The 14,646-nt window shown below is 41.5% G+C and overlaps 2 protein-coding genes across 6 annotated transcripts; one reads left to right on the forward strand and one right to left on the reverse strand.

Moving 5' to 3' along the window:
• The first annotated feature begins 830 nt into the window (after window positions 1–830).
• Window positions 831–10,971, forward strand: LOC106964065 (inactive rhomboid protein 1). Of its 4 annotated transcripts, none has more exons than XM_015059310.1 (18): window positions 831–999; window positions 1,166–1,305; window positions 1,812–1,919; window positions 3,032–3,245; window positions 4,502–4,708; window positions 4,827–4,949; window positions 5,070–5,233; window positions 5,854–6,105; window positions 6,204–6,315; window positions 6,406–6,480; window positions 6,608–6,769; window positions 6,853–6,965; window positions 7,046–7,109; window positions 7,614–7,708; window positions 7,784–7,859; window positions 7,936–8,036; window positions 9,722–9,875; window positions 9,950–10,971. In XM_015059310.1, exons 1-18 carry the CDS (start codon window positions 883–885, stop codon window positions 10,367–10,369), a joined length of 2,697 nt encoding a protein of 898 aa, XP_014914796.1. In that variant the 5' UTR covers window positions 831–882; the 3' UTR covers window positions 10,370–10,971. The 4 variants fall into 4 exon arrangements, with proteins under 4 accessions (XP_014914796.1, XP_014914797.1, XP_014914798.1 ...); XM_015059311.1 differs by having other exon boundaries at window positions 1,815–1,919; XM_015059312.1 differs by lacking the exon at window positions 1,812–1,919 and having other exon boundaries at window positions 832–999.
• Window position 10,972: 1 nt separating this feature from the next.
• Window positions 10,973–12,656, reverse strand: LOC106964066 (serotonin N-acetyltransferase-like). 2 transcript variants are annotated; one of them, XM_015059314.1, is made up of 4 exons: window positions 12,410–12,656; window positions 12,100–12,285; window positions 11,709–11,863; window positions 10,973–11,611 (listed from the first exon to the last, which is right to left on the reverse strand). In XM_015059314.1, the coding sequence occupies exons 1-4, from the start codon at window positions 12,555–12,557 to the stop codon at window positions 11,306–11,308; spliced, it is 795 nt and encodes a 264-aa protein (XP_014914800.1). In that variant the 5' UTR covers window positions 12,558–12,656; the 3' UTR covers window positions 10,973–11,305. The 2 variants fall into 2 exon arrangements, with proteins under 2 accessions (XP_014914800.1, XP_014914801.1); XM_015059315.1 differs by having other exon boundaries at window positions 12,367–12,490.
• Window positions 12,657–14,646: the final 1,990 nt, after the last annotated feature.

Below are 14,646 nucleotides of genomic sequence, written 5' to 3' on the forward strand. Positions count from 1 at the left end.
TAAAACGAGCCTGTGGTGCAGTAAAATGCCAATCTGAAACAGATGTGGATTCAAAATGCCATGGATGTCCTTTTTTTCCTCCTTCTTCTTTTTCCAAAGAGTAACAACACAAGTAAGAGGGTGATCTGGTGTAGGGAGTGAAAAAAAAAAAAAAAACACTGTTACCATGGCTCTGTCAGTGTCCCAGTAATTAATAATAATTTAGGTTTTTCACATTCATTTGGTTTCAGCTCCGTAGCTGCGATTTTAAACATTTGCAACAAGTAGAGAGGACAAAAAAAAAGGATGCTTTTGCAGGAATGCGCAAGCAACCTGAAATGCAAACTAGATCAGAATGAGAACAATGCGAATGCAGGAAATGACAGGAAGAGGTGAGGCTGGATGGTGGGGTGGTAGAATTACAAAGCTGCAGCCGCTGGCAGACGGCCTGATGCTGAGGTTTGTTGTGCACCTTCTGTGGTCTTTGGGCCTCGTCATGGGAATGCGTACACAGTCATTAGGCTCTGATAGATGTGTGCTGAGCTGCTTTAAACCACCAAAAGGGATTAAGATTGATGTGAAGTGAGAATTAAAGGATTATATTTAAGGCTGCAAGCTTCCTCCTCCTTCAACAAAAAAAAAAATAATAATAATAATGATAAATTATTATTATTATTTTTGTACTTCCCTATTAGGTTTTGAGGAAATGGCAATCAACTATTGGATATCACTTTGCTCACTGGTCAGAGGAAAAAAGTGAATATTAAAGTAGAGCTTTCTGCTAGGATCCTATATTTTAATGGTAATATTTCACTGTGAAATTAGTGTTTTTACTCACCTTTCCATTTGTCTATTTTTATTTTTAATCCCAATAGCTGGCAGGCCTGGAGCGGGACACAAAACATGGCTGAACCACGGCGGGAAAGCACCAGCAGCCTGCAGAGGAAGAAACCTCCCTGGCTCCGACTGGACATTCCCACGGCTCAGATGTCACTAGACGAGCCTCCGACTTTTGTTCAGGTACTCCCTCTCTCTCTCTCTCTGTCTGTCTCTCTCTCTCTCTCTCTGTCTGTCTCTCTCTCTCTTCCACTCGCGAAATGCCTCTCTCAGTATTTATCACCCTTGTCATTTGCTGTACGGCATGATTTGTGTTCGCACTTCTCTGACGTATCTTTTTCTTGTGTAGCCGGTGAGGCGGCAGGGGTTCCTGCGCAGTATCAGCATGCCGGTGGAGACTTCTCACCTCCAGTCTCCGCCGCGCGACATCTTTGACACCCGGCGGCCTGTATTACAACGCCAGTCATCCATTACTCAGACCATAAAGAGGTAAGAGAAGGCGATAAGATGAATCTAGATATATTTCGTCGTACCTCATTGGTATGAACACAAAGGAACAATATCTTTGCCTTTAATATTACGAAATTGTGCATGGATGTCTCGCAGAGCATTAGACTCCAGAGTATGTTTTTGCTTTTTATGTCATTATCAAATGCAATATTTATGAGCAAATGTTTATTATAAGATAAAATAGAGGTATTATTTCCCTTTTGCCCTGTAGACTTGTAAAACATCAACTTTTCATGACTTTTGCAGTGTTTCTTCTTTCCCTTTTTCTAACTTTCCAAACACTTGGTGATTAACATCTTAATGCAATCTGACCACACTTCTTGCTTTGCTCTCTTTGCATGAAGACGGCCATAGCACTCCCAAGGTGCATTTGTTTGTTTGGTTTGTTTTCTTTTCCTTTGTCACTTTTATCTTCTCTCCACCTTTCCTCTGTCCCCTCCTGCCACCTTGCCGTCACCTTCCCGCCCTGTCCTGGCTGGTCACAGCAGCAGGAGAGTGCACTTTGAGCGGATTAACACTGTCCCCGTTAAGGGGCAGCGGGCTGCACGCCGCAGCGTCAGGAAACACCACTCTCTCTCCAGAACTCTGCTCAGGTACGACGAGAACAGCCTCGCGCAGGCTTCACTGGGATGAATCTGTGTGCCGACGATGGGGGAAATGAGAGGGTGGACTATTTCCTTTTTTTTTTTTTTTTTAAAGTCATGAGATGTTGCATGCCCTCTTTGTAGAAAATCCACATCACAAGATGTAATTGTTTTTTTTTTCTTTCAGTCAGTCCAAGTTCCCTCTTAGTCAGATTTTATTTTTATTTTTTTAATGAGTCATACAGTGAAACCAAAAGCTGTTCCTCTTCCTCTTACGGGAGCCGCAGTAATGACTCGTCCCGGTAGTTGGAATGGTCCCTCATTTCCCTGCAGATAGGCTTCAGAAGAATCCACTCTGTTTTAGCTTTGCAATGATGGTTGTTGATGAACCAGAGCTTGATAACTGGCGTGCCAACTCGTAATGGCCCCTTCAGAGTTTCTCTGTTAGATGAGGCATGGCAACGAAAACGTCTTACCGTTCGCAAAGAAAAGACGCTTTTCCACTGTTGCTTTCCTAGAACTGAGGGTTAAACAATAGATAAAAGCTTGAGTGACGTAACATTTACTGTGTAGCTTGTAATCATTGAAGAGAGATGGCTCGCTCTGCCCTGTTTTCCTTTTGAACAATGTTTTAACTTCCACTTCCTGGCCTCGGGGGAACTGCAACTTTCTTTGTTCTGGTGCTTATTAGGCCTCTGCAACAACAGAATGAATGTGCGTGTCTACTTTTAATGTGTGAATGTCCATAATGGAAAAATGCACTCTGATATTTGTTAGTGAAAGCTAATTGGATTGGTGGCTGTTAAGCATAGGAGTGTCTGTATTTAATCACTTTCTTTTTGTTATCCATATGCGTGGGCGTGAGAGAGTGTGTGTGTGTGTAGCTGTACAAGCAACATGTCTAGACTTGTTCCGTCTACTCTGCCCACTACTTGTACTATCCAGTACACCTTTTCTACACTCTGGGAAGTGTTATTTTCCTAGGGTGGTGTTGCATGTTCCTCCTGACCCACTTCCACATGTGCGAGGCTCCTACAAGGACCATTAGCGATTTGCTCTGAATGTCTCTGGCATGTGAGTTTGAAGATCTCGGTTGAAAAGCTTCTGCTTTCTGGTGTTAGGGGAACAGCAGACTGGTTTGGAGTTAGTAAAGACGGCGACGCCACACAGAAATGGCAGAGGAAAAGTCTTCGGCACTGCAGCCTCCGTTATGGGAAGCTAAAACCGCAGGTGATCCGGGAGATGGACCTGCCGAGCCAGGACAACATCTCCTTGACCAGCACTGAGACCCCACCTCCCCTCTACGTGCCGTCCTCGCAGCATGGAATGCAAAAGGTGAATAAAATTTTATTTTATTTTATTTATTTTTTTTTGTCTTTTTCTTAAAGCCGCTTCATTAATTAAATGAAAGGTGAAGGACAGCTTTAGCAATTCTGTATTTTAGCATGACGATTTTCTGTTTGTTTTTAACATGTCAAAATTGCTCACATGTAAAACACATTGCAACAGAAAATTCTCATTTTCAATTCTTACCTTTTCTACAATTTATTACTCGGAAGGTTTTTGTTAGTTTGTGTTTTTTTTTCTGTTTGACAGCTGCAACTTATTGAATGATTATTAGATGATTTTCAACCAGCTAAGAGTGGCAAAATGGCACAAAACTAATTTATTCACATGAACAACATATCTTTGTAAAACTTTGTTTTACAAAGACTTTATAAAACATATCTCAATAAAAAAAATATGATCATCTATTTTAGAGAAGAAAATTCTGGAGTCACTCAATCATTAGCATTTTTTAAAACTAGTACATGCACAAGTCTGCTAATTTAAATGAGTCTGAATTATTAGTTGCAGAACCTTCCAAGCTATTTCACATAAAATATGGACCCAACAAGAGAGCTGCCGTTTGAAATAATGCTACAATTTAAAACAAAAATGTGTATAAGAACACGTTCCTGACTCAGCGGAGTATTAAATAATAAATCCTAATCATGCATTGAAATCACCTTTACCACATCTGGAGTCCTAAGAAGCAGTGATTTGCTACCATGTGATTAACTGATTTTCTGTTTGTGTTAATAAGCAGGTGAACATGTTTCGTGATGACTGTGTCCTTTTTCTAACCTGACCAGCAAGCCGTCCATGTCTCAGCCCAGTTAAAAAATTATGGTAGTAAAAACACAATGCAAGAAAAGAAATTACATGCTGATCTGTTAACTGATATGAAAGATGATGGAACCAGGCTGAAGAATATGTTGCTTTTTTATTATTGATAAAGTCCTCAAAGAATTCAAGCTGCATTCTTCAGAGAATACATCTTGAAAAGCAATTAAATAGTTTGTGTTTTTTGGTCATTCCTGCACATTTTATTTTCCGTATTTGTTTGACTCCAGTTCTTTTTTCTTTTCTTTTTTTTCCTCTGTCTCATCTGGAAAAAGAACCCATGTTTTTCTTTACCTGATGTAATATTTTGAACCATACCTGTTTTTTTACTGTTATTTTTCTACAAAAAAAAAACAAAACATGTGACTGAGCAGACTCCATATTTTTATATGTTCCATAACCAAAAACTTTGGTTGGTTTTGCAGATCGTGGACCCATTGGCACGTGGAAGAGCCTTTCGAATGGTGGAGGAGGTTGACGGCTACAGCGTGCCTCCGACCCCGATCACGCCCGGAGCCGCGTCACTTTGCTCCTTCACCAGCTCCCGCTCAGGTCTCAACCGGCTACCTCGAAGGCGCAAGAGGGAATCGGTGGCCAAGATGAGCTTCAGGGCTGCAGCTGCACTGGTCAAGGTGAAAGAGCAAACGGAGCAGGATGAAATCCAACCACTAATTCGACTTTTCTTGTATTGCACTGATTTTGTTACGGCTGCAAATGTGCATGTTGAACTTTCTGTCTTCATCTTTTTAGGGGCGCTCGTTAAGAGAGAGCACTCTAAAACGGGCGCAGAGGCGAAGCTTCACTCCCGCCAGTTTCATGGAGGAAGACGTGGTCGACTTTCCCGATGAACTGGACACCTCCTTCTTTGCTAGAGTGAGCACAATTTGAATTCATTTCTATCCAACGCTGAATGTTGATCTAATTCTTTAAAAAAAAAAAAAGTCATCTCTTCTTAAATTCTACGCCGTTTTTCACCTCCACGTTTGTTTTTAGGACATCCTGATGCACGAAGAGTTGTCCACATATGCAGATGAGGTCTTTGAGTCTCCGTCTGAGATGGCCATCAAAGAGGCAGAGCCCGGCACCAAGAAGGATGAAATGGAGCTGACAGGCAGTGCCTTGGATAAGACTGAGCTTGAGAGAAGTCACCTCATGCTGTGAGTGAATATGTCATCAGCATAGTCGGCTTTAGCGATTAATTTTTTATTAAAAAAAAAAAAAAAAACTATCTGGCTCTAAAGCGGTTTTTCAGTAAGAATTACGCTGGAACTGCAAATCTAACAAAAATATATATATAACACGAAATACAGCTGTGTTCAGAATAACAGCTGGAAGACATCACTTACTGTATGCTGATACGCACGCTGCTGAATGTGAGTAATTGAAACCTTCAAAATAATAGCAGTTCTGATTAAAATGCATCACTGTGGAAATCCGAACAAAACGGGTCACTGTAAACACTGTTCAGAAGAACTTTGATTAAAAACTGGAGTAGTGAAAATATTGAAGAGCTGACTGATGTTGAATAATGCCTAATATTGCTTATTACTTTCTGAAGAGTAATAACACATTAGATAAATATTTATTCACAGCTTGTCTTCATAACAGGATGTGCTTCCAATTACATGGATGTAAAAAATGTTATACAGATTTTCAACTTTATTCCTTTTTTTTTTTTAGACAAACTGCTATTTTAAACTGTTAACCTTTAAACCCTAATCCCATGCCACTTTCTTATTTTTTAATAATCTCGTTTCCTCCCCATCCTCCCCTCCAGGCCTCTGGAAAGAGGATGGCGCAAAGCCAAAGAAGGAACCCCAGGACCACCAAAGGTGCCCTTGCGTCAGGAGGTGGTGAGCGTTCACGGACAGCGGCGTGGACAGCGCATCGTCGTGCCGGTCAAGAAGCTTTTTGCTCGCGAAAAGAGGCCGTACGGGCTGGGCATGGTGGGAAAGCTGACGAACCGCACCTACCGCAAACGCATCGACAGCTACGTGAAGAGGCAGATCGAGGATATGGACGACCACAGGTGGCAGAGCCTCCGTCCCGCTTCTCTGCTGCTTCCCTCAGTGGGTGACAGTATCGGATAAACTCCAGCCTTTAACACACGCTGTGTGTCTCTTTCAGGCCTTTTTTCACATACTGGATCACCTTTGTTCATTTAGTCATCACTATATTGGCTGTATGTATATATGGTATTGCACCAGTGGGCTTCTCTCAGCATGAAACTGTTGATTCTGTGAGTCCTACTCATCACCTCAATAAACATTTTTTTACTCGCACAATTTCACCCCAATACTGATCCCTGTTCTGTTTAATTTTGATTTAGGTTTTAAGAAACAAAGGTGTCTATGAAAATGTCAAGTTTGTACAGCAGGAGAACTTCTGGATCGGGCCTGGTTCTGTAAGTTAACCCTTCCTCCTTCCTAATGTTTTTGTTAAACTGACACGTTCCTGCGTGCAGGTGTTGGATGTTTTATGTTTTTTTTTTTTTTTTTTTTTTTTTTTTTTTTTGTGGGATCCACGTTTAGGAATCCCTGATCCATTTAGGGGCCAAATATTCTCCATGCATGCGACAAGATGAGCAAGTGCACAATCTTATCAGGGAAAAGAAAGCTGTTGAACGCAACTCTGCGTGCTGCGTTCGGAACGATCGCTCCGGCTGCGTTCAGACTTCGGAGGAGGAATGCTCGGTCCGTTTAAAAAACATTAAACCTATCCATCTGCTAAGAAACGCGGTGAATGGTTCTGATCCTCTGTGTTTGCCTCTGTGCAGAGTACTCTAGCTGTGTGGGTGAAGTGGCCGAATGATCCCGCTATTTTAAACAGCACCCCACAGTTCAAGGGTAAAGACAGGCAGCATGGCTCGGTGTGTCATCAGGATCCCAGGTAGGAAACGCGACAGCGTGAGCTGATGGTAGATGAAGCATTTTACACATCTGTTGTGTACGATTTCTCTCTGACTGCAGGATATGTCTGGAGCCGGCCTCGGTGTCGCCACATGAATGGCCCGATGACATAACGAAGTGGCCTGTGAGTAATTTGAAGCCTCCACCCCGACGTGATTTTGATCCTTATTACAATGAACCTTCACTTTTTAAAGTGGCACTTAATTCACAGTAAAAGCAAATTATTAATTAAATATTTTATAGTTGTTTGTATCTTTAATATTGTCTTTATTCAGTTGAAGCTACGCTACTGATGAAAAGGAAAAAAAATCAAGTATTTTATTTATTTTATTTTTTTCAGGATTAAATTGTCCAAATTAATTGGAGACATTATTTCTCACCATCCAGTTTTTTTTTATTTTTTATTTTTATTTATTTATTTTTTTTGTTTCTTTTTTTGAATTTCTCTTATTACCCTCAAGGTAATAAGTATATTTTGACGAAATGTGCTGCAGTCTCGTAGATTCGAATCCAAAGAAAATGAAATTATTACAAGAATTAGCTTCAATAAAAAAAATTTTCAACTAGACTGCCAGTTTGGAATAACCCAACTAATTTCTCAGTGGTTGTTCTGTTCTGTTTTTGTTAGATTTGTACCAGGTACAACACAGGGAACCATACCAACCTGCCTCACATAGACTGCACCATCACAGGCCGGCCCTGCTGCATCGGAACCAAAGGGAGGTGAGAAACATTCGGGCCGATCACACAAACCAGAGAAACGTTTTAGCTTACTGACCGCTGCGGTTTTGCTTCAAGGTGTGAAATAACATCCAGGGAATATTGTGACTTCATGAAGGGCTACTTCCATGAGGAGGCTACTCTTTGCTCGCAAGTAAGCAGCTGTGCACATCACGTGTTTCTTTTTGAATCACTGGGGGATTCAGCTGAACATGCTGTCCTTTTTTCAGGTGCATTGCATGGATGATGTCTGTGGATTGTTGCCTTTCCTCAACCCAGAGATTCCAGATCAGTTTTATAGGCTCTGGCTTTCTCTTTTCCTGCATGCTGGGTGAGTCACACATGTTGGCACGATCTTTTCAAAAAAAATTTCCTGGCGTGAAACACTACCTGGGAATGGATTGAACTGGACTGTGTAAAAAGGCGCATTTCAAGCTTTTATGTCGTTTTTCTTACTGTTTGATCATCCCAGGTAGGTATCAAAGATTGAAATAGTTGTAAAATGTGCAGAATAAAATAGAATGTCTTTCCTATCTGTGTTAAAGTGAAAGTAAGTGTTTCCCCGGCAGTGTATTAAGGACCAAAACAAATTAAAATAGTTTGCAGCCACATGGAGGATATTAATGCACGTAATGTGTTCAAGGAGCTCAGCTCAGGCGTAAGACGTTGCAGTTTAGTTACATTAAAATCACAACAGAATATCTGCATCTGTTGTGTAACATTTGGTCACACAATGTGGTGAGGAAAAATTTAATTAAAAGATGATAGTCTGATTTCATATTCTGCACGAGGAAGTTGACTCCGTCTCTTTCCTTAGGTGGAGCACAAACAAGGCACAGCCATATCAAAAGGCAGGAGATATTATTAGTGGATGTACTACTTTCTTCCATGCAGTTGCTTGTATAATCATCCATACTCCATGATTTTTTTTTTTTTTTTTACGTGTTATAACTGTAAACTATTTAAATGTATTAACTACATTTTTCTGGTTGATTCACACAAAGCGTGGCGTGATTGTGATGGTTTTCAAAATGTTTGACCAAAAACAAAAACTCCAACTGATTTTCTTCCAGGATTTTTCTGCATTTAGGTTAATCAAGTATCACGTGTCCCCTGCTGAGTAAAAAGCATTCCCACAGCATAACACTGTCGCCATCCTGCTAGGTTTCCTCTTTGCATAAAGTTAGATGTTCGATCCTATTTGAACCGGACATCTTCTTATTGCTTGTTTTTACCCAAACTATAGCTTTCTTTTTGCCCCTCTGCCCCTTTTTTTTTTTTTTTTTTAATGTACGGCTGATGACTGGCATGTTACCGGATCCCCTGAGCTGTTTTCCTCAGTCTTCATGATGACGTTTATTCACCGCTATTGTCTAACGAACGACAGCCTTCGCAGAACGGCTGTCGACTCGGTGACAGGCCAGTACCACGTAGTGCTCGGCTGTGAAATGGAAAGAAAACCAGTCGACGGTAAAATTTCCAATAAAAGTCACTAAAGTTTGTGGTTGGAATGTGACATTTGGAGAAGTTCGAACCATATGAATACTTGCGCTAGAAGAACTGATACCCTAAATCAATAATCTTTCAGGGAACAACATAAGGGAAGGGAACTTGTTGTGAACTAAAACAGCTGTTGTTGAGATTCATCTGTTTATATCTTACACTCCATCTGTTTGCCATATGCCAAAAATATGTGTGTTTTGATCCAACTGCTCGCTCACAGTGGTATTCTGTTTTGGCGTTATCATGCTAGCTGCAGTCTAAAGCTGCCAGTCAGGCAGAGCAAAGACCTCCCACAGTTAAGAAGCGCTTCATCTTTGCGTCGTCTGTTATTTCTCTCCTGGATAATTAACAAAGTGGCCTCACTGCGTGAACTCATTAAGCTTCCCTGAGATGGAGAGTGATTTCTGCAGCAGTGCTTCTTCCAGCGCCGGAGGATTATCTTCTCAACACGTGCGGCTTTGTGGAATCTCCATCCCTCATGCGCTTTACTTTTGTCCGCGTCTGTCCTCCCAGAATCCTCCACTGCATGGTGTCGGTGGCTTTCCAGATGACCATCCTGAGGGACCTGGAGAAACTGGCTGGCTGGCTGCGCATCTCGATCATTTACATCCTCAGTGGGATCACCGGGAACCTGGCCTCGGCTATCTTCTTACCCTACAGAGCAGAGGTAAGCAGAGCTTCTAGGTTGCAAGACGCGTTCACCTTGTTTTGTTTCCTAATTCTTCTCTCGCCTCGTCTCAGGTGGGTCCCGCTGGCTCTCAGTTTGGGATCCTGGCCTGCCTGTTTGTGGAGCTCTTCCAGTGCTGGCAGATCCTGGCCCAGCCGTGGAGGGCCTTCATCAAGCTGCTGTGCGTGGTGCTCTTCCTCTTTGCCTTCGGGCTGCTGCCCTGGATCGACAACTTCGCCCACATCTGCGGCTTCATCTCCGGCTTCTTCCTGTCCTTCGCCTTCCTGCCCTACGTCAGCTTCGGCCGCATGGACCTGTACCGCAAACGCTGCCAGATCATCGTCTTCCTGCTGGTGTTTGTCGGTCTGTTTTCAGGCCTCGTGGTGCTCTTCTACGTCTACCCCATCAAGTGCGACTGGTGCGAACTGATCACCTGCATCCCCTTGACGGACAAATTCTGCGAGAAGTACGACCTCAACGCCCACCTCCATTGAAGCGCGAGCAACGAAGCATGAAGGCATCAGGTCAATCGTTGTGGACTGATCCGAGAGGGAGGGGAACATTTCCTCTTTCTCTGTGAACTAAAAGATTATCGTTGTGTTCTTTTACTGTGTCATTATGAATACCTATACTCCTCATCATATGGATTTCCTTTACGTTCCCATTCACAATCATTGTCAGTGCTTTTATTGTCCAGTGAAACAAAGCTAAGGCACTTCAAAAACCCATCAAAGCGCCTGGTTTCACTTTACTTGAGATCAAGTAGTTGGAGAAGCCAAGGCGCTGGTACAGGCTGAAGGATCATATTCAACATTTGCAACAATTATTCAGGCAACCTCAGAAGCAGGGACAAAATATATATACATATATACCTTTGGTGCCTTGTTGATAAATGTACCAACTACTGCCATATTTTTGTTACATTATGCTGAGCACTCGAATGTTTCCTTTTGTTTATTGCTTCTCGAGAAGTGATTATTGTTTTGAACACGGCGGCGTTTTAGCCGCCCATCTATCCTCATGTAATTGAAACGGTAAAAAGAACAAAAAGACAAAAAACGACTCTTAATTAATAAAAAATGTGTGCTACTTTTTCTTAACGCCTGCTGGATGTTGTGTAGTTTATTAAAATCAAACAATGAAACACGACGTTTCTAAAGATTGTGTTGTAATTTAATCAGTTTTATTTTTTTTTTTTTTTAGGCCCCCTCACTCGCCACGAACTACAGTGGGTTTAATTGAGATAAAAGCTGATGATGAAGAATATGATGTTATGTCTGTCGGTAAAAAGCAACAATTTGCTGTCTGAATCCGCTGTCACTCCACTCTGTCCACGCAAACCTCTCTCCCCTTTCTCGTTGGGTTAGGTGTGGAGTCCAGTCCACCAGTGCAACAGGGTTTGTTACATTGAGTCCAGCGAACGCAGCCGACTAGCAGCCGCTGTTCCGTCGCGCGTACACCTGCCCGTTCAGCATGTACTCCATCTCCTGGAACTGCATGTTGGATATGGAGATTTCCGAGGGCCCTTTCTCCTTGAAGCCGGCCTTTAGGTAGAAGGGCACCAGGAAGTCCTCGCAGATGAGCAGCGCTCTGCGGAGGCCCGGCATGCACCGCAGGTACTGCAGGTAGCGCCACAGCAGGATGGATCCCTTGCCTTGCTGTCGACAGTGGCGGTGCACCGACAGCACGTGGATGTGCACAGTAGGCGTGTCTGGAACGTGTTGGGTCATGGCCTCCTGGATTAGAAAGATTAGATTTCCATCAGCGATGAGTTGCAAAAAATAAATATCTTTCTTATAGAAATGTTTTTTTGTTGTTTTTTTTTTCTAATACCTGTGAAAGCCTTTCCTTGTGCCAGCCGGAGCCAATGATGAAGGCTACCAACTGCCCCTCCTCAAACCAACCCAGAGACAGCTCGGGGCACTGACCCAGAAAATTAAGCACCTCATTCAGCGTGAGTGGGCACTCGCCAGAGACGGACACGAATGCTGCGAAGCATTTCAGACACTGATTATCATCATCAAGGAGGCAATTAAGTTGAAAGGAAAGAAAATATGATGTTCTCTCATGTTTAATCAGCTGACACACATATAGTTTTTTTTTTCTCCATAGTGTTGAAATTAGAAAACTCCATGTTTTACAAATACATAATCTTAAAAATTTACCTTTTTTTTGGCGATAGTTGCAAGAATTCCATTCATGAATATCAAAAGCATAGACTTACCTTCTCTTTCTATTTCGAACACGCTGATTGCATCCTGTGGGGTGAGGTTTCTGAACTCGCTGGCGGGGAGCGTGTGTCGTCTCTGCTGCCGAGGGGTGACCACTCTGACGGGCGTCTTCAGGAAGAAGGGCTTCAGGAAAGGCGAACCGCTCACCTGCTTTGTCATGTTACCCTCGTAAAGAGCAGCTTCACAATGATGCATTATCATTAATTTACTAATATAGTTAAAATGATGGCCAAATGTCTGATCTCCTGTCTGTCCCACACCTGCGTCTGTAATCTGCCTATCCTCTCCGAGCAAGACGCTGACCTTTGTGCCTCCTCTGCTGGCCGCTCCTCCTCTTCCTCTTCTTCTTTGTGTCTGATCTGATAATGCAAAGTGGTCGTCTCAAAGAAGGGGAGCTGCCTCCGCACGTGCCTCCAGTCTCTAATAAATCCCTGGATTCTAAATCAGACATATGCTTGATACCTTGGATCTGGATTAAAAAGCTAAAACTAGATACTGGAACAGTTAAAGCAATAAACTGTTTGCCTCTACATGTGTTTAAAAGGAATTGCTTTATCTCGAGTGTTTCTAGAATTTATTGTAATGATTTTTAAACATTCACAACTAGGAAACCATGTTTGGGATTATTAGATTATATTAAATGAACAGTATGGTGACATTTTTAATATGCGGTAGTGATAAGCAGTGATTAAATCTTGAAAATCTCCAAATTGCTTCTTTTTCCCTCTTAACATGCCACTGAACAGCGGAGAGATGCAACAAAATGTTTATCAATTTTTTTTATTATTTTTTTTTAGCACAGGAAAACAGGAGCATCTTTATTTTCTTAAATTTAGTTGCATAAACTGAAAAATGTTGCAGAAGTCGTCCAACTTGTGGCAGCTATGAACAGGTGTTTCAGCCCAGGACGTTTGTGTTGAAACAGGCTTTTTTGTGTCAACACTTGCTTCTCTTTGGGATTAAGGTCCAGGCATTGGGCTGGTCGCACCGCAACGCTAATCTTGTTGTTGAAGCTAAAACCAAGATGTCGCTCGCTTTTTGGAGGGTTTGTGGTCTTTTTTTATTTTTTTTTGTAAAACACCTATTTCACAGGCATTTCCTTTTTGTATGAGGACATGATTTTCTGAAGTATTCTGAGGCGTATTGTGGCTTGAATCAGGTGTTTGGGGCCCAATTTACTTGACACAGAAAGATCAATTTTGCTTTCATCAGTCCCTAAAGTGTTGCACCACTTCCATTTAGGAAATGTTCTTTGGAACATTGTAACCTCCTCAGCACATACTTTTTGCAGCAGTGGGACTTTGTTGCGTCTGTCTGCTGAAAGCTTGGTGCCTTTTAACTCTGCCAAATTTGCTGCGTGACTGTGTCGGTGTTTCCAGGTAACTGGGCCTTTGTTGGAGCTGATCATTGACTTGTGTTTTTACCATTTTGGTTGTTCTCTGATCTCACTGAACAGTTTCCATTTGCAGTCACATTTGAACTGATTTCAAATGTACTGACTTTCTGCATTTCTTTATATGTTTTTGCTGTCCAGTCAGCTTGTTGTTCTAAGGATGCTAATTTCTGACCTATAACATTTATTTTTTCACATTTTTCTGAGAAAAAAAAATCATTCTAACTAGCATGAACATTTCTCACCTGCACCTCCATAATACTGATGCTTATTTAACGTCTGTTTTCTTACAGAACTGGTGAGATCACTGATTAGATTCCACACTGCTTGTTTTGAGTACATTATGTACATCATTAAGGCAGGGTCTGAAGGTTTTCTATTTATTTACTTCATCCATTTGAATTAATTATATTATTTCTGCCAAAAACAGTGATGAATCAGGTGATGTTGGACTATAATTATTTGAACACAGCAGAATATGTTACATCAATTGTGTATTTCAGAGTGGGCGTGGTGCTGCTGAACGTTTTGATGCACACGTTTCTAGAGATTAAGGGCATGTGGGCTAATTTGCTGGAGCACAAAGAGGAGGGAGATTTGTGTGGATTGCTGTTGGATTGATTTCACGCTTTGAAGAGATTTACCAAGGACTAATTAAATGGGAAGGCACTTGTTTTTACCAGCCTGAGGTGGACCTCAGACCCATACATATGATTGACAACCTAAAATGGTAAAGCAGCTCCTGAACTCACTCTAAGTTCAAAACAATAATGATGATGTTTCAGGAAAACCTCTGCTCTTTTGTCGTGCGGAAACTAAGCTATAGCCTTTTAACTTGTTTTTTTTTAGGGTTCTGAAGTAATTTTGAATCTTTTGTGAAGGAAAAAAAAAAAAAAAAAAAAAAAAACTTCTTTGGATTTCAGCACTATAAACACATCATGACTGATTAATCTTAGACTTTGTATTTTATCAAATGATTTTATCATTCATAAAATCTCACTTCATAGAATTGATCAAAAAACTTTTTTCATAGCTTATTAGAGCCAGTGATTCTTGAGAAAAGGAACAAAACAGGTCCTAAGGATAAAGCACAAAATTTGAGTAGAATATACACAAAATATAATTTTTTCAAATATCTGACTAAATT

Source organism: Poecilia latipinna, unplaced genomic scaffold (genome assembly GCF_001443285.1).
Source record: "Poecilia latipinna isolate Pla-1442-1.1 unplaced genomic scaffold, P_latipinna-1.0 Scaffold1619, whole genome shotgun sequence".
Classification (NCBI taxonomy): Eukaryota; Metazoa; Chordata; class Actinopteri; order Cyprinodontiformes; family Poeciliidae; genus Poecilia; species Poecilia latipinna.

Bases quoted from the DNA above. Each gene is read 5' to 3' on its own strand.
- LOC106964065 (XM_015059310.1), top strand. From the start codon at position 883: ATGGCTGAACCACGGCGGGAAAGCACCAGCAGCCTGCAGAGGAAGAAA. The intron at 1,920-3,031 runs GTACGACGAGAA...TTCTGGTGTTAG, and splicing joins CTCTCCAGAACTCTGCTCAG to GGGAACAGCAGACTGGTTTG. The intron at 6,481-6,607 runs GTAAGTTAACCC...ATCCACGTTTAG, and splicing joins TCTGGATCGGGCCTGGTTCT to GAATCCCTGATCCATTTAGG.
- LOC106964066 (XM_015059314.1), bottom strand. From the start codon at position 12,557: ATGTCTGATTTAGAATCCAGGGATTTATTAGAGACTGGAGGCACGTGC. The intron at 11,864-12,099 runs GTAAGTCTATGC...AATGCTTCGCAG, and splicing joins GTTCGAAATAGAAAGAGAAG to CATTCGTGTCCGTCTCTGGC. The intron at 11,612-11,708 runs GTATTAGAAAAA...TTTCTAATCCAG, and splicing joins ACAAGGAAAGGCTTTCACAG to GAGGCCATGACCCAACACGT.